This window comes from Hordeum vulgare, chromosome 6H (genome assembly GCF_904849725.1).
Source record: "Hordeum vulgare subsp. vulgare chromosome 6H, MorexV3_pseudomolecules_assembly, whole genome shotgun sequence".
NCBI classification, from domain to species: Eukaryota; Viridiplantae; Streptophyta; class Magnoliopsida; order Poales; family Poaceae; genus Hordeum; species Hordeum vulgare.
In genome coordinates this window covers 100,447,006-100,465,465 of record NC_058523.1, presented here as the reverse complement: position 1 = coordinate 100,465,465, position 18,460 = coordinate 100,447,006, and the positions used below count along the sequence as shown (strand labels likewise).

Sequence of the window (18,460 nt, the reverse complement as noted above, 5' to 3'; positions counted from 1 at the left end):
ATGATGAATTGGTTGCTCAAGAGCTTAGAGATAGCCACCAAAAATATTTAGTCATTCTCCCACAAATATATTTGTCCCAAGCCAAAACAACAAAATCGGTGCCACCAAGTTTTCCCACTCGGTCCTACTGATTTTCCCAGTGACAAATCCTTTGCCAAACCATAATCTCTCGGTACCACCAAGTTTCATATCGGTGCCACCGAAAGCATGTGACAAACTTTCTGTTGAGCAGCAAGAATCGAATTTCCGATTTTGAAACCGGTCTCACCGAGATTTGGAAGCTGCCCTAGGTCATCGTATCGGTTCCACCAAGATTTGGAAGCTTCCCTAGGGCATCGTATCGGTTCCACCAAGATTTGGAAGCTGCCCTAGGGCATCGTATCGGTTCCACCGAGATTTGGAAGCTTCCCTAGGTCATCGTATCAGTTCCACCGAGATTTATATATCGGTCTCACCGAGAATTCAAAAGTTGCCACATTTAGTGCAACTCATAACCATCAAGATTCATTTCGGTGTCACCGAGTTGGGCAATATGTTGTAACGGTTGGATTTTGGGGGATGCCTATATTTAGCCCTCCACCCCCTCTCATCCGTAGAGGAAGCACTCAGAACACACACACACACACACACACACACTTGCGAGATTCATATTTCTGAGAAAGAGCCACCTACTCATGTGTTGAGATCAAGATATTCCAATCCATCCATTTGAAACTTGATCTCTAGCCTCCCCAAGTTGCTTTCCACAAAATCAATCTCTCCTACCCATGCCAAATCTATGAGAGAGTGACTGAGTGTTGAGGAGACTATCTTTTGAAGCACAACAACAAGGAGTTCATCATTCTACCGCATCTATTACCATTTGGATGGTGATGCCTCCTAGATTGGTTAGGTGTCGCTTGGGAGCCTCCTACTTCGTGTTGTGGAGTTGAACCAAGAAGTTTGTACAGACAAGGAGATCGCCTACTTCTTGAAGATCTACCGTGAGTGAGGCTAGTCCTGTGTGGACGTAAGCCATGGTGGAATAGACAAGGACGCTTGTTCGTGGACCCCTTGTGGGTGGATCCCTCCGTGGACTCATGCAACCATTACCCTCCATGTGTTGAAGTCTTCACTAACGTGGATGTACGATAGCACCACCTATCGGAACTAGGCCAAAATCATCATGTTCATCTTTGCGTTTGGTCTTCCTAAACTCTATTCCTTACTTACATGTGCAATGTCTTTACTTTTCGCTGTCATATTTGTTGACTAGCATGTGTAGGGTTCACTAGACTTGTTAGAATTGCTAAAATCTGCCAACCATTAAAACTTGGAAAAGGCTAGGATTTTAATTTATGCAAATAGTCTATTCATCCCCCCCCCCGGCTAGACATCCCTTCTATCGATCCAACAACCCACCCACGCTTGCTCTTCATCTTGTATTGCGCAAACTTCTTGTGTTCATGAAATTGGCAATGAACTCTTATCCAAAAGGTTGATGCCTTTTGCTCGGCGCCGATCTTGGGGTCTTGTCCAATATCCCTCCAACATTAACAAAGGAGTTTGTCCTCATCCTTTGTGTATGCATTCTTTCAAATGCTTTGGCACTTCTTGTTTGCATTTACTTGGCTGATGAGCTCGTTGGCAAAAAACAAAGGCTCCCCTTGATGTCCACTTCTTCTTCTTCTTCTAGGTTGTAGTCGTCCGAAAACTCGTGGGCGGGGTGGGAAAGTGTTACCCATGCCATCTTGGCCTTGCATGAAGGGGGAGGCCGGGCCACCATGGCCTTGAGCGAAGGTGTTGGTCGTGCCCTCATAGCCGGTCATGAAGGGGCCTCAACCGTCTTGGCTTTGGGTCTCGTTGGGATCGTAGGTCGCGCCACCCACACTGTCGCCCACACCACCCTGAAAGATGATGTTCACAATGATGAAAAGGTTGGTCGTGTCATTGTTTGTGGCTGACATTGTATCGAACAAGTTGTGGGCGTCGGGAAGCATGTCAGCATGGATCTCGCGAGGTCATTTCCTGGTCCCCGGTGGATGATGGCCATGGATGCAATGCAGGAGTAGCCGACGCGACCACGCTCACCTTCGATGAATAGTCCCCAAGAGAGGTGGAGAAACGGGAGGCTTGCGGGCGAGGATCAAAGTTGGGCGTTTGCGGCGCAATGGACGTGCGCGATGACTTTGGCTGTGGCGAACGAATGGCCGACGAGCCCGTGCTGGCCTGGGTTGTCAAACCCTAGGTAGAGTAGGGCCTGCTTCGTGGACGCAACGCTGACAGTGTTGTTCTCCACGATGGTGGCCTCGTGTTGTGTTGCGAAGGCGAGGGTGGCGGCCGTCGCTATTTGGAGCTTGTCGGCCTCCACCTTCCTCTGATCAGCCCTATTGTCCGACTGCATGGCTCGCTGTGCATCCGTCTGCTCCTTCTTCTTGGTTGGTGTCGTCGTTTTACGGGTGACACGAGGCTTTCAGCTGGTGGAGGCTAGGAAGGATAGGTCGGCGACGACATCGAGCATCGACTCGTCATCCATGGCGAGCAACCAAGAGCGTGCGGGGCAGGAGTTTTTTGGAAAGTGAGGGAAATGAGGGGGTGGATGAGCCATCGACTGATAGGCCAGGGGAAGGACAAGGGCGGACGTTCCGCGTGTCCGCTGCGTGTACACGCCGACGCAAACGCAACCTAAATTTGGGCCTGAAATGGGTCGGGCACAGACAAAAAGCAAACCCTCGTCCATTTGGGTCGCCGCATTGATCGTTTTTTTTGGTCCGTTCCGGCACAAACAGACACTCGCTGACAGTTTGGGTCGGCGCGTTGGAGTTGCTCTTAGGGCAACTCCAACGCTCTGCCCCATCCGGTCTGAGTGTGTCCGTTTTGCCCCAAACGGCATACATTGCGGCCCAACGTACAACCCCATCCCTAAATTTTGTCCATTTGATGTCCGGACGGCCCCATTTCTGACGGAAACTTGTGACTAGTTTGCGTCCAGACGAACGGCGAACGGACACACATCGCAGTCGGGCACCTATCTCCCACCGCCCGCATTTACAATGCACGCGCGTGGCAGACCCGCCTATCAATCTCCGAGACGCATGATCATCGACCTTTTTAATGTGGAAGTCGTGGACCAATCAGTCCACACTTTCACTCCCGGCGAAGCGTGCCACCTCAAAACCTGACACACCCAAACCCTAGCTAGCTCTGGCCGCCACTCTTTCACCTCCTCGTCGTCGGTCATGGGTTGGCATTGGATCTCCATCTGCAAGGGGAGGCACGACCACAAGGACGGGTCATCCTCCAGCCACCACAACAACTCCATCCCTTCACCCCCTCCGTTGTTCACCATCGCCCACCTTTGGCAGCCACCAACGTACATCGACCTCACAGGGACGAGCAGGAAGAGGACGATGGCGCATGAAGACGGTGGCGACATCAAGGACGACCATGGCGACGACATCAAGTTTTTTTAAGTTCTAAGTTAAGTTTAATGTGCAATCAAGACGAGTAAGGCGTTTTGGTGACCGAGCTCGATGGGGCCCTTTATTTTTGAAAATTCAAAATTTGAACTTTTTTACTTCAAAAAATTCTTAAAAAAACTACTGTGTAAATATTCAGGATGAAATACCTTTAAATGCGACATGTAAAAAAACAAATTTCTAGACTTTGAGGATGAATAGTATCATGTGTTAAAAAACCTTGGATTTATCTTTTTTGCACAACCCTCATTTCAACATATTTCGTCCTAAAAATACACACATGTGTGTTATGATCTGTATTTTTTTCAGATTTTTTTGAATTGTAAAAATATGAATTTTAGATTTTTCAAAAACCAACCTCCATAAAGGTCGAGCTCCAAAAGGCATTTTCGGGTCAAGACTTGTTTAAAAAAAATTAAACATACACTGTTTAATTAAGTTTACTTTTGTGTTTTTAAATGTATGGCCGACCTTTTTATTATATATCGCGAGCCGAACAAAATGCAGTACGGCCACCCGCTTGGGTGTCCTAGTAGGCGGGCGGATAAAATTGGACTAGGCCGTCTGTTTTACCTATCCAAACGGATAAAATTCAGATAAAACATACGTCCGTTTGGAGTTGCTCTAATGGCCAGTTCTTTTGAGCATAGATGTGGAAATAAGCTCCCGTGAAAATAAGCTGAAAATAAGATGCTGTGAAAATAAGCTCCAGATAATAAGCTAGCCAGCTCTTTTGAGTGCCTGTTTTCTCAACTTATTTGTGGTATGATCAGGGAAAAGTCTGTAATGCCCTTCAGTTCTTTTGAGCATTTGGATTAATTGATACTGCGGTATTATTTATTATTTCGTTGCCCGTGTTAATATAAATTCGACTTTGAAACACAACAACATGTCATAATCGAACATAAAGGAGGATCCTTGTCTCGCATACGAATATCATACATGCATCATTGTCTCATGTACGAGTACGAGTACTTGAGAAGAAGTACTGAATAAAAAATATCTTTAAATTATTACATGATACTCCCAACAAAAGCATACACCTTAGAGCTAAGCATTAAGGGAAAACACTTGTCCCAATAGCATCACGGATGGAACCCATAGTACCATCATCAATGGATGCATAGTGATGAGAAAGGCTCTCCTCGTGAGCATAAGATCCACTCTCAACCATGTCAAAGTGTTGATCACTTAGTTTGCTTTCATGTATGAAGTTATGAAGACACGCGCATGCAGTAATGATCATTGTTTGCGTAGCAGGTTTGTACCGTGTGATGCCGAGCAGGATTCTCCATTTCATCTGTGGTCTGACGTGACCCCAAAGTCCACAAGAAATGTGCTAATGCTTCTTTGCTTGACATGTTGCAAGTTGACCTTAGACAATTGCAAGAGCAACAAATTCCAAACAATGGTCGTGTTAATGCAGACCTGTATCTCATTTGCCCACCATTGATCACTAGCTGCAACAGTCTTGGTAATAGGATCAAACCCAATGCATGTTGCTTTTTGGGTTAATGTTTTCCAAACAATATAATCTTTTTTCAGCACATCTCACTTATTCTTGAATTGTTTTTTGCTATATTCTCTCCTCGTGCGCTCAAAAAACTTTCTGACCACATTGTCATATCCAAGTGGTGTCAATGTTCCTTCTTTGCCACGGTTATTGGCATTCACTTCTTCCACACATATATCAATGAAAGTTCTAAGACCAATATTATCCCAATGTGCTTTCATCTATTTTTCATCATGCCAATACAAAAGAATTGAAATAATTAATATATAGTACAAACAATATGTACATTTCTGTCATATTAATACATCTATATGAGCTGCTCACGGCAGCAGAACTCAACCACACAATCTATATCAAATTTCTTTCATATGAACTGCTGTAAAAAAGCCCAAAATATACCACATATGAGCTGCTCACCTTGCTGCCTCACAGGAGGGGAGAGGGAACGGTGGTGGGGCGCCGGAGAAGTGGGTCGCCGGAGTGTGTCACCGGACCGGGTCGACGGGAGGGAGGGGTGCCGCCCGCGGGGACGGAGGGGGCGTTCACGGAGTGGGTGAGCCGCGGGAGGAACTGGACCGGGCCGAGGGAGGGGCGGCGGGTCGGGGCGGTGGGTTGGGGCGACGACGGGGCGGTGGCGGCAGCGTAGGGGAACCCTAGGGAGATAGGAGAGAGCAGACAGACCGAGAGGTGAGAGGGAGAGGCGCTCGCGCAGGTGCGAGCTGATGCAGGAGGAGCGCTGCAACAGTTTTTTTTTCTCTCGGTGGCAATTCGACCGTAAATAACATCAAACAATATGACCCTTCGTCATACCTGTTCGTTTCACTTGCGGGAAGCTGCGGGAAGCCACGAGCGAGCAATTTTTTCCCATTGCACTTGCGTGCGAGGTGAAAATAAGCTAAGGTAACTTTTTCTAAACCAGTTCTTTTCAGCTTCTAGCTTATTTTGGCAAAAGGCTATAAAAGAACTGGCCCTAAGAAAGCGTGGGCAGCTTGATTACCCAATTGCCACATCAAGTAGGCACCATAACCGTATCAGGTGACTAAGAAATCCAGACAAGGCTAGACTCCACAGATAGGAGTGACACTCTATGACTATGAGCAAAAAATTTCCCTTCTTCTTCAGAAGAGCTTCGAGCGAAGTTCTTATTTTGCCAAACAAAGGCAGAATCTCCAGAAAGGAACATGCCTCCTCACCAACCCAGGAGCCACTTTTTTTTTTCTTTTTCTTTTTGAGGGGCGTCCAAGAGCCACATATGCAGTACTGTTTGAATACAGGATGGAAAGGAAGAACCCATTGCTTTTTGCCCACCGCAGCCAGAGGAGGCTGCTGATGGCACCTTTCACCCGGTTGTTTCTCTATTCCTTGTCCCTACCCACACTACTTGCCTTGCAGCTTAGCATGCACGCACACATGGACATGGATATGGGTGATACGAATAACTGAAAAATCTAATCCACATTTCGGCAATGGATTACAACACCACACAAGAAAAGGATAACTCAGCATCAAACATTACTCTCTCCTATCCAAAATAAGTGTCCAAGCAAGATGCCCACAAGTTGCCACCGGAATGCAGCATCAGCAGCATTCAAGTGGGCAGTGCCAGAGTTGAGCTCACACACATGCTAGGGAAGTAGGGATACATGCTACTGCCTCCTTCCTGGTTTAAAAGGCCCACACCGCCACATGTATACCCAGGTCAACAATTTGAGCATCGTATACCTAAAAAAAAAAAAGAGCAATGTAACACGAGTTATATATCACAAAAATATACATTAGAAACTTCAAATGTAATTTTTTTAGTGGTATAACTTTTGTGATGTACGATTAGTATTACATTTGTAGAATTGCCAATATAGGGATGCGAGTGGGTTTAGACCGGAAAGGAGGTAGTAACATGCTCGGGGACTCTGATGGCATACTTCTCCAGTTCAGTTCAGGAACATGCATTCTTTTACCTGAAGGACATGTTCTGGGCGTCACTGTATTGCTAATGAAGAAGCTCAAAGTTACACGGCACGCATGAGCCCTAGCCCTGGCCCTGTCCACGCATTTCCATCCCCAGCCGGGCGATTTATAAGGCGGTTTACGTACAATCCATTTGACTGGTTCAGCCTCAGGCTTTTTCGGTGAAAATGCTGCAACAAGGCATCGCTCCTGGGTGTGTGAGTGCATGGTGTGTATATGTATTTGTTCAGATGGAAACGGTGAATAAGATGGTATACTTTGTCTTACTTCCTAAATGACAATGGGAAGTTGGTGTGCTTACCGTGCTGTTTCATTAGCAGGGAAGAAGTTTGCGACTGAAGTGTAGTGTTTCCATGCGCTCTATGGAAAGCTAATCTGCAAAATATGCTGCCCACAGACCACATCTCCTGTTAGATAAAGTGAACAGAAGTTCAGTCAATCAACATACTTAAGATGCCACAAGTATCATATGATCACTACTTATACTCAATAGTAAAAGCTACAGCAATTTCAACACAGTAAAACAAAATGGGTGACACGCTGATATTTACTCCCTCCGTCCTATAATATAAGAGCGTTTTTGACACTACGCTAGAGTAAAAAACGCTCTTATATTATGGGACAGAGGGAGTACTTCATAAGTAAAGAAGAGATAGTGCTGCCTTGTTGTAAAAGCAATTGATGAAACTTCCTTACCAGTTCGCACGGAAATCGGCCATTTTGCCAGTCAAGGTTAATACTGACAATAAAGTGGATTTCTCTTAAAAAGCTGCATTTGAAAAGAATACAAAAAAGAAAGGTCAGCTAACCAAGATTCGGAAACCAATAATGACTGGCATGATAATAAAGAAATGTCATGAAATATTTGATAGGCTAAATAATATTAGCACAAAGTACAAGTGGAAACATGTGAAAATCAAACCCCATACGAGGACATAATATTTAGTAGAATCATAGGATTTAGAAGGTCCTACTAGCCCTAACTGATGCTCATCAAGAAAGGAGAGCATGCACATAAGTCAAGTTTTGGAGCACAAGAATGTATGTCTTGCTACATAACAGAAGTATAGGCATTTGTGTCATCCAAACTTGCTCTGTCAAAAAACGATATCGTCATTCACTCATTCTTATTGCCTATACTAATATTGATCTCTATCCAGCAATCAACATGCTCAAAATCTAGTTTCTAGAAGAGTAGTGGCATGTATTATGCAACTTACATATTCATTTCTCAAAAACATTAACCATGAGAATCATGACATCTTGAAACAAGCAACATTTGCTAAGATTACTATGTATTTATGTGATGACTTCCTAATCCATACAGTGATAAGAGCAACTCACTGAGAACGGGCACGCTCACCTCCAAATCACAAAGTCATGAAGGGAACTTCTGATGCCACCGAACTCTGACCTGGTGGCTTTCTGGGAATGGTACCATTTCTTATCTTCGTTCTAATGGAATCAACTTCATGCCATAGGTTCTGGTTAGCATAGATGTTGGACAGAAGCACACCAGCACCTCCTTTATAGGAGCAAACAGAATCAATCTTCTTGAGAACTAGTTCCCCAATCTCCAGTTCATTATTGACACTACACGCACTCAGCAATGCTCCAAGAATTGCCAAGTTTGGCTCAAAAGGCATGCTGTCGATAAGCTCATAAGCACGTGAAAGAAGCCCTGCCCTGCTGAAAAGATCCACCATGCAACCATAGTGCTTAATACCCGGATTGACCTTGTACTCGCTCGCCATGGAATTGAAGATTGAAATCCCCTCATCCACCAGTCCAGCATGGCTACAAGCAGAAAGAACAACAATGAAGGTGGTTGAATCCGGCACCACCCCCGCCTCTCGCATGCTTAAAAACAAAGCAACTGCTTCATAGCCATGTCCATGAGAAGCCAACCCTGAAATCATCGTTGTCCATGAAAGTAGGTCCTTCTCATGCATGAAATCAAACAGAGCACGAGCCGACTCCATGCTACCACACTTTCCATACATATCCATCAGTGCATTCGTCACAATCAAATCGCCTCGCAGTCCCACCTTCTCCACATAGCCGTGCAGCCCCTTAGCATACTCCAGGGAGCCAAGACCGGCATACGCAGAAGCAACCGACACCAACGTTGCCACGTTAGGCCTTGCAACCTCCTCACCACGTCTCATTTCCCTGAAGATCTCAGCGGCTTGAAGATGCATTCCAGAGTCCACATAACCGGAAACCATGCCGGTCCATGCAACCACGTCCCTCGCCTGCATTTCATCGAACACCCTGCCAGCGGGAACCGCCAAGCCGCACCCAAAGTACATGTTCATCAGCGCCGTCTGCGTGAAGATGTGGGAGCTGTAACCAAGACGGACGCTTTTACCGTGCAGGGATTGTCCCAGTGGAGTGTCGCCGCCGGAACAGGCATGGATCAAGAAGGGGAGGGTGTAGTTGTCCGCGGGAACGCCTCGGCGGCGCATTTGCTCGAACAGGTTGAGGGCGACGATTGGAGGTGACGCGCGCATGAGCGAGTTGAAGGAGAAGGGCGAGAAGGAGGAGGCTGGAAGGTGGGAGAGGAGGAGGAGCGAGAATGTGAGGGAGAGGCGCGAGGAGGCGAGGATGAGGCGGGAGGCGACGAAGGGGTTGCCGGCGAGGCCGGAGACGATGCAGTGGGAGAGGACGGGAAGGAAAGGGCAGAGGGAGGCGGGAGGAAGGAGGAGCGGGAGAAGGCGTCGGTGGCGTCGGAAGAGGGCGTTGGCCGCCGCCCATGCCGGAAGGGGAGGAGAAGGCCGCGGCGGAGCCATGCTCGCAAACCGCAATCGCATGGAGCTGTGGTGATTCTTTTTTTGGGAGAAATTTGAGAGCTCTTCATTCAACCCAAGCAGCTCCAGCATAATCAGCTCAGAGGCTGGTTACAACTTACAAGTAAACACGGTGTAGAATCAAGCCAGCAATCCCCGACATCTAAAGTGCTAGCTTGCTTAGCATAAAGATGGACGAAAACGTGAGCCGATCTATCAACATGCTGAATTACAAATGACTTAAAGAAAGAAACATGCTCTTCAATTTCGAACAAGATAGACGTCACCACCGCGTGATCGCTGTGACGTGAGTTCCAAAGATTCATAATCTTCAAATTATCAGTCTCGAAGACCACTTCGACGTAGCCTCTCAAATGCGCGAACAACACACCATCTCGAAGAGATAGAGCTTCTGCGATGAGAGGGTTAGTGATTTTCGGGTAAGGTTTGCACCAAGCAGCTAAGGAGGAACGGGTTCTCGCTACCCCACCTACTTCGGCCCTTTTAGCTTCCGTAGCAATGCTGCCATTCGTGTTGATCTTGACCCAACCCTCGTCCGGTGGGTGCCGGCCATGGCCCGGGAGAATTCGAGCATGGTCCCGAGGTAGCTCGAGATCAGCTAGAGCCTCTCGGGTCTTCTGCATAGACAAAACTGGATCAAGCTCTCGCTTGTCGTGTGTAGCATTGTTCCTCGAGGTCCATATCGCCCACATGACAGTAACCAATTTTGCTCTCTTAGACTCCAAGAACCTGGGGTCACAAAGAATGTCCTGAGACCAAGTGAGCGGGTGCAGCTCCGACCACTTGATGTCGAGCCAGTTCGGCGCGGCACTCTAGAAACGCATGGCATGGGTGCAATCTAATAAGGCGTGCTTCATATCTTCCTCCGCATGAAGGAAGAGTTTGCAAGTGCCAACAATAGCAATGTGACAGTGCTTGACAGTAGCTTTCGCTGGAAGAATCCCATGCAGAACCCGCCACCAGAACACTCTCACCCTTGGCAAAACCTTGAGCTTCCATAACTGGGACCATAGTGCTACCTCTTGAGCTTGCGTTGGTTTTTTCCCTTGAAGAGGAAAGGGTGATGCAGCACAGTAGCAGTAAGTATTTCCCTCAGTTTGAGAACCAAGGTATCAATCCAGTAGGAGAATCAAGATGAAGCACCGATGTACCTGCGCAAAAACAACAAACTTGCACCCAACGCTACAAAGGGGTTGTCAATCCCTTCACGATTGATTGCAAGGTGAGATCGGAAGGCGGAAAGTGCAACAAAGTAAAAGTGTAAGGCGGAAAATATGATGTGAAGTAGACCCGGGGGCCATAGTGTTCACTAGAGGCTTCTCTCAAAATAGCAAATATTACGGTGGGTGAACGAATTACTGTCGAGCAATTGATAGAACCGCGCAAAGTCATGACGATATCTAAGGCAATGATCATACTTATAGGCATCACGTCCGAGACAAGTAGATCGATACTTTCTGCATCTGCTACTATTACTCCACACATCGACCGCTATCCAGCATGCATCTAGTGTATTGAGTTCATGACGAACAGAGTAACGCCTTAAGCAAGATGACATGATGTAGAGGGATAAATTCATGCAATAGATATAAACCCCATCTTTTTACCCTTGATGACAACAACACGATGTGTGCCTTGCTACCCATTCTGTCACTGGGTGAGGTCACCGCACGGTATGAACCCAAAACCAAGCACTTCTCCCATTGCAAGAATCATATATCAAGTTGGCCAAACAAAACCCACAACTCGAAGAGAATTACAAGGATATGAAATCATGCATATAAAAGATCAAAAGAAACTCAAATAAGATTCATAGATAATCTGATCATAAATCCACAATTCATCGGATCTCGACAAACACACCGCAAAAGAAGATTACATCGGATAGATCTCCACGAAGATCATGGAGAACTTTGTATTGAAGATCCAAGAGAGAGAAGAAGCCACCTAGCTACTAGCTATGGAACCGAAGGTCTATGGTGAACTACTCACGCATCATCAGAGAGGCAATGGTGTTGATGAAGAAGCCCTCCATGTCCGAATGCCCCCTCCGGCAGGGCACCACAACGTGCCCCACATGGGATCTTGCGGAGACAGAAGCTTGCGGCGGCGGAAAAGTATTTTCGTGGATCTCTCCCGTGGTTTTGGATTTTTCGGGGATTTATAGGCGGAAGAAGTAGGGCAGAGGGGCCACAGGGAGGCCACAAGCCTGCTAGACGCGGGCCCCCTTGCCGTGCCTAGTGGGCTTGTGGCCTCCCCTGGTGGCCTCTGCCTTGGTTCTCACGCTCCCTGCGTATCTTCTGTTCCGGAAAAAGTCTTTTCGGAGGTTTTATTCCGTTTGGACTCCGTTTAATATTCTCGTGTGAAAAGGGTCAAAAACACGGAAAAAACAGGAACTCACACTTGGCACTGAGTTAATAAGTTAGTCCCAAAAAAGATATAAAAGGCATACAAAACATCCAAAGTTTGACAAGATAATAGCATGGAACCATAAAAAATTATAGATACGTTGGAGACGTATCAAGCATCCCCAAGCTTAACTCATGTTCATCCTCGAGTAGGGAAGTGATAAAGACTAAATTTTTGATGTGGAATGTGATACGTCTCCAACGTATCTACTTTTCCAAACTCTTTTGCCCTTGTTTTGGACTATAATTTGCATGATTTGAGTGGAACTAACCTGAACTGACGCTGTTTTCAGCAGAATTGCCTTGGTGTTATTTTTGTGCAGAAATCAAAGTTCTCCAAACGTCCTGAAAATTTACGGGGAGCAGTTTTGGAAAATATCAAAAATATCTGCGCCAAGTTCCACCTCAGGGGGTGGGCCAGTGGGCCACAAGCCCCTGCTCCGCCACCCCCGTGGTGGCGGTGGGCATGCTTGTGGGGCCCACAGGCACCTGCCACCCCCAACTCCAGCTCTATAAGTTGCCTTTCGTCCCAGAAAAAATAAAAAGAGAAGTTTTCGTCGCGTTTTCGATACGGAGGCGCTCCCACCTCATGTTCTTCATCTGGAGGGCAGATCTGGAGTCCGTCTTGGGCTCCGGAGAGGGGAAATCGTCGCCATCGTCATCATCAACCTTCTTCCCTCTCCAATTCCATGAAGCTCTTCGTCGTTCGTGAGTAATCTATTCGTAGGCTCGCTGGGCGGTGATGAGTAGGATGAGATCTATCATGTAATCGAGTTAGTTTTGATGGGGATTGATCCCTAGTATCTACTATGTTCTGAGATTAGATGTTGCTACTACTTTGCCATGCTTAATGCTTGTCACTAGGGCCCGAGTGCCATGATTTCAGATCTGAAATTAGTATGTTGTCACCAATATATGTGTATTTTAGATCCGATCTTGCAAGTTGTAGTTACCTACTATGTGTTATGATCCGGCAACCCCGGAGTGACAATAACCGGAACCACTCCCGGTGATGACCATAGTTTGAGGAGTTCATGTGTTCACCAAGTGCTAATGCGTTGGTCCGGTTCTTTATTAAAAGGAGAACCTTAATATCCCATAGTTTCCTTTTGGACCCCGTTGCCACGGGAGGGATGGACAATAGATGTCATGCAAGTTCTTTTCCCTAAGCACGTATGACGACACATGGAATGCATGCCTACATCACGTTGATGAACGGGAGCTAGCCACACATCTCTCCGTGTTATAGTTGTTGCATGATGAATATCATCGAAACAAATCACCGACCCATTGCCTACGAGTCTGTCCTACTGTTGCTACTGCTGCTACTTGTTTTGCTCTGCTGCTGCTACTACTGTTGCTACTGCTGTTACTTGTCTTGCTCTGCTGCTACGTTGCTACTACTGTCGCTTGCTACTGTTGCTACTTGCTACTGCTGTCACTACTGTTGTTCCTTGCCACTGCTATTGCTCGTTACACTGCTACTACCTGCTACACTATTGGTTCACCTACCATTGACGGGAATTGACAACTTCCGTCAACGCGGCAACGAAGGCGCCATTGATACAATCGTTAGGAATAGTCTGTCGTCAACAGATCGTTTCTGACACTGTTGTTGTCATACTACTTTGCTGTTACTACTGTGCTTGCAGATACTAATCTTTCAGGTGTGGTTGAATCTGACAAATTCAGCTGCTAATACTTGAGAGTATACTCTCACCTCCTGACTGGCTTACCTACAAATTTGGGTCAAATACTCTACCCTTGAAAACCGCTACGAACACACACGCTGGTGGGCCATCAACAACATTCTTCTAGTCTCATTACTGGGGATTGCTTTCAACATTCTTCTGGTGCCGTTGCAGGGGGATGTTTGTTGTCATAAGCATTCGTCTAGCTAACACTAGAGATTGCAGGATCAGCACTTTTCTGGTGCCATTGCCAGGGAAGCACAACAGACGTCAGCATTTTTCTGGCGCCGTTGCCGGGGAGGTATTGCTATATTCTCTGAGTCACTTGAGATTTATATCTGCTGATCACTATGAAGAATCTGAAGGATTCGAAGACCAAAGTCTTGCCCTCAATTACAAGGGGTGGTAAGGAATTGCCATCTAGATCTGCACTTGATTCACCTTCAATTATGAGTAAGTTTGCGACATCACCTCCTGCTAGAGATGCTATGCTTGATACTATGCCTGATACTCCTAGAGATGCTATGCTTGAAACTGCTTTGCCTGATGATGCTAGAGATGCTATTTTTCCTGATGATGCTATGCTTGATACTGCTAGAGATACTCCTTTGCCTGATGTTCCACTAGGAGTGTTCCTTGATGCTCATATTGCTAGAGTTACTACCAATGCTCGTGATGCTTCTGAAACTGCTGATGCTATTGAGATAGAACCTGCTTTTGCTCCTGCTAGATCTAGCTCTCCTAGATATGAATTGCCTGATATACCCGAGGGTTACGTTATGGAGGGAGAGATAGCTGAGGATTTTCTTGCGTGTACGGATGCCTATGACGCTAAGAAATTATTCTCAAGTGGAAGGAAAAATCTCGGGAAGTTAGGATGAAAAATGATCCGAAGTTTGCCACTTTGCCTATATTTGTCACCGATAAGGATTATGAATTCTCTGTCGACCCTGAGATAATCTCTCTAGTCGAATCTGATCCTTTTTACGGTAATGAGTCTGAGACGGTCATAGCCCATCTTGCCAAACTATCCGAAATAGGCAACCTTTTCACTAATGAGGAGAAGATCCGCCACTACTATATCCTTAAGTTGTTTCCTTTCTCTCTAAAGGATGATGCTAAAGCCTGGTTCACCTCTCTTGCTCCTGGATGTGTGCGTAGTCACCAGGAGATGGTCTATTACTTCTGTGAGAAATATTTCCCTGCCCATAAGAAGCAAGCTGCCTTGCAGGAAATATACAACTTTGCTCAACTCCAAGAAGAGAGTCTTCCACAAGCTTGGGGGAGGCTCGTCCAGCTACAAAATGCTTTGCCTGATCACCCTCTTAAGAAGAACGAGATACTTGATATCCTCTATAACGGACTTACCGATGCCTCTAGAGACCACCTAGATAGTTGTGCCGGTTGTGTTTTTAGGGAACGAACTGTAGAACAAGATGAGACCCTACTGAATAACCTCTTGATCAACGATAATGCTTGGACTATTCCCGAACCACCTCCTAAGCCAACTCCTAAGAAAAGAGGTATTCTATTCCTCAATCCCGAAGATATGCAAGAAGCCAAGAAACCTATGCAAGAGGAATGCATTAGATCTGAAGATGCCAAAAATCTACCACCTATCGAAGAGATCCATAGTCTCGATAACCCGATACAGGTAGTAGAAGTGAATTCTCCGCGTAGGTTTGATGAGAGTGATATTCCTTTTGATAAACCTGCTAGCCTATGCTTTGATGAATTTGACAACTTTGTTGCCAAACAACAGAGTTTCAATGATTATGTTAGCAGACATTTGGAACAAAGTACTCGTATGCTTAGCCATTTAAGTGCTTGTGTAGATAGAAATGTCAATGCTCTAAAGCTTCTGAGTAAACATGCCTCTATGATTACTACTCAGGTAGAACAAGTACTTAAAGCTCAAAATGACCTGCTCAATGAATTAAATGACAACTCTGTCAGAGTCATTACTAGAGGAGGCAAAATGACTCAGGAACCTTTGTATCCTGAAGGTCATCCTAAGAGAATTGATCAAGATTCTCAAGGAATCAATGCTGATACACCTAGTCATCCTAAGGAGGAGAAGAAGGATGATAGCAAACCTACATACCAGGTCACCAAATACTATCACACCTGAAGAACCTAATGATATTTCTGCCTCTCATGCAGAAACACAATCAGGTGATGAACATGAACCTGGTGACAATGTGAACAGTGATGTTCATAATAATGCTCAACCTAGCCATGATGAGGATGTGGAGATTGAACCTACGATTAATCCTGATAATCCACAACCTAAGAGATATGACAAGAATGACTTTACTGCTACGAAGCATGGTAAAGAAAGAGAGCCATGGCTTCAGAGACCTATGCCCTTTCCCCCTAAGCCATCCAAGAAAAAGGATGATGAGGATTTTGAGCGCTTCGTTGAGATGATAAGACTCGTCTTTCTGCAGATGCGGTTAACTGATATGCTCAAGATGTCTCCGTATTCCAAGTACATGAAAGATATCGTGACTAATAAACGGAAGATACCAGATCTTGAGATCTCCACCATGCTTGCCAACTACACTTTCAAAGGTGGAACTCCTAAGAAACTTGGTGATCCCGGAGTGCCCACTATACCTTGCTCCATTAAAGGAAACTATGTAAGAACTGCCTTATGTGACCTTGGAGCCGGTGTTAGTGTTATGCCGCTCTCTCTTTATCGTAGACTTGAATTGGATAAGTTGACACCCACTGAAATTTCTCTGCAAATGGCCGACAAATCAACTGCTTTCCCTATCGGCGTTTGCGAGGATGTGCCTGTTGTGGTTGCTAACACCACTATCTTAACAAACTTTGCTATCTTGGATATTCCCGAGGACGATGCCATGACTATCATCCTCGGAAGACCCTTTTTAAACACTGCAGGGGCTGTTATAGATTGCAACAAAGGCAATGTCACTTTCCATGTCAACGGTAATGAGCACACATTGCACTTTCCAAAGAAACGATATCCAGTACATTGGATCAATGCTATCGAAAAGACTTCATCGATTCTCATTGGGAGCTTTGAATGCCCTATTCCTCGTGTCAAGATGAAGTATGATTTGCTTGTTGGGGAGATTCATATCCCCATTGAGGTGACTTAGTGGCTATTCGAAAATTCTCCGTTCTCTCTTGCGATTCGAGAAGGTTTTGTCATAAGGACTTGATCAACCCCATTGACGAATTTCTTCCGATGACCATGAAACGGATGAATCAGAGAGTCACATACCTCTGTTTTGAGTCTTCATTTTATTTTGCTTATAAGAAAAATGATAGAATTAGTTTAGTTTTTCTTGTTTTCTGTTCTAGCATCCCGGAGAAAAATACCTCGAAAATAAAAGTTCTTCGATGGTCCTGAAAATTTAGTATGATTTTTTTCTGGAATTTTTGAAAATATCTGGGCCTAAGAGCTGGACAGGGGGCCTAACCAGTGGGCCACAAGCCCCCCCCCCACCGCCACCTACCCCCTGGTGGCGGGGTGCAATCTTGTGGGGCCCACAGGCATCCCCTCCACTCATTCCAGCTCTCAGCCTCTTCTTCCACCTCCAGAAAAAATTGTTTCGCAGCTCAAACCCGTGTTCTTGCTCATTTGGCTATGATTTTCGATCTCCTTGCTCAAAGCACCATTCTCCGAACCGTTTTGGGGAAATTACTCCTTGGTAAGTGACTCCTCCATTGGTCCAGTTAGTTTTTGCTCTAGTGCTTTATCCTTCGCGAATTCTTGCTACCTTGGTGACCCTGTTCTTGAGCTAGAAATGTTGATTTAGCTGGTCCCAAGTAGTTTTAGCGCGTGATACGGTCTCTAGGCACTAGTAGGAGTAGTTGCTACAAGTTGGGTTAATCCTTATTCACTTTTCTTTCGAAGTCTCTAAAAATTTCAGAATTTTTCAGAGCTAGAAAAAGGAAAAGATGAGGAGGTTCTTGAGAGGCTCTTCAAGCCGTAACACCAAGGAGGATGAGAAGAACCACCCCAAGTACATAGTCCCTCGAGTCACAGAAGTTCGAGCATGCGAGTGGCCAAGTGATGAATTTTTGCGCGCCGCCGGACTTTATGAAGACTTTTATTACTTGGTGGAGAACGTAGGTCTTACTACGTTCGTTGAAGATAAGTGCCCACAATACCTCCTCCTGACCAATATTTTCGTTCAAAGCTTCAACTTTTATCCGAGGAAGAATCCTCCCATGGTTGAGTTCATGATTTACGAGATCCCCCAGTGCATGACACTGCAGGACTTTTGCAATGTATGCAAATTACCTTATGTTGAGGATATCCGTGACCCTCGTCCATGGGACTTGGAGGATTTTATTGGTTCTATTGCTGTTGGAGAGGAGAGAGGAGTGTCTCGCGCTAGAATTGCTAGCATACATTTTCCTATGCTTCGGTACTTCTCACTATTTGTGGGAAAATGTTTGATTGGCCGTGGGGAGGCTGGATCATTTAGTTCTCCAGACCTTGCGGTTTTGCGCGAAGACCTTTATAACGATAAGACTTATAGCTTGGGTGCTATAGTAGCTCAACGGTTGAACCTGAACCGTTCTAAATGTGTTGTCTATGGAGGTATCTATGCTACTCGTCTTGCCAGACACT

At 45.7% G+C, this 18,460-nt stretch overlaps 1 protein-coding gene across 5 annotated transcripts; it reads right to left on the bottom strand.

Moving 5' to 3' along the window:
• Window positions 1–6,394: 6,394 nt before the first annotated feature.
• On the bottom strand, window positions 6,395–9,950 carry LOC123404502 (pentatricopeptide repeat-containing protein At4g21065-like). Of its 5 annotated transcripts, XM_045098438.1 has the most exons (6): window positions 9,311–9,941; window positions 8,303–9,213; window positions 7,636–7,708; window positions 7,241–7,346; window positions 6,930–7,128; window positions 6,395–6,693 (listed from the first exon to the last, which is right to left on the bottom strand). In XM_045098438.1, exons 1-2 carry the CDS (start codon window positions 9,694–9,696, stop codon window positions 8,310–8,312), a joined length of 1,290 nt encoding a protein of 429 aa, XP_044954373.1. In that variant the 5' UTR covers window positions 9,697–9,941; the 3' UTR covers window positions 6,395–6,693; window positions 6,930–7,128; window positions 7,241–7,346; window positions 7,636–7,708; window positions 8,303–8,309. The 5 variants fall into 5 exon arrangements, with proteins under 5 accessions (XP_044954373.1, XP_044954372.1, XP_044954368.1 ...); XM_045098437.1 differs by having other exon boundaries at window positions 7,241–7,326; window positions 8,303–9,950; XM_045098433.1 differs by having other exon boundaries at window positions 8,303–9,949.
• Window positions 9,951–18,460: the final 8,510 nt, after the last annotated feature.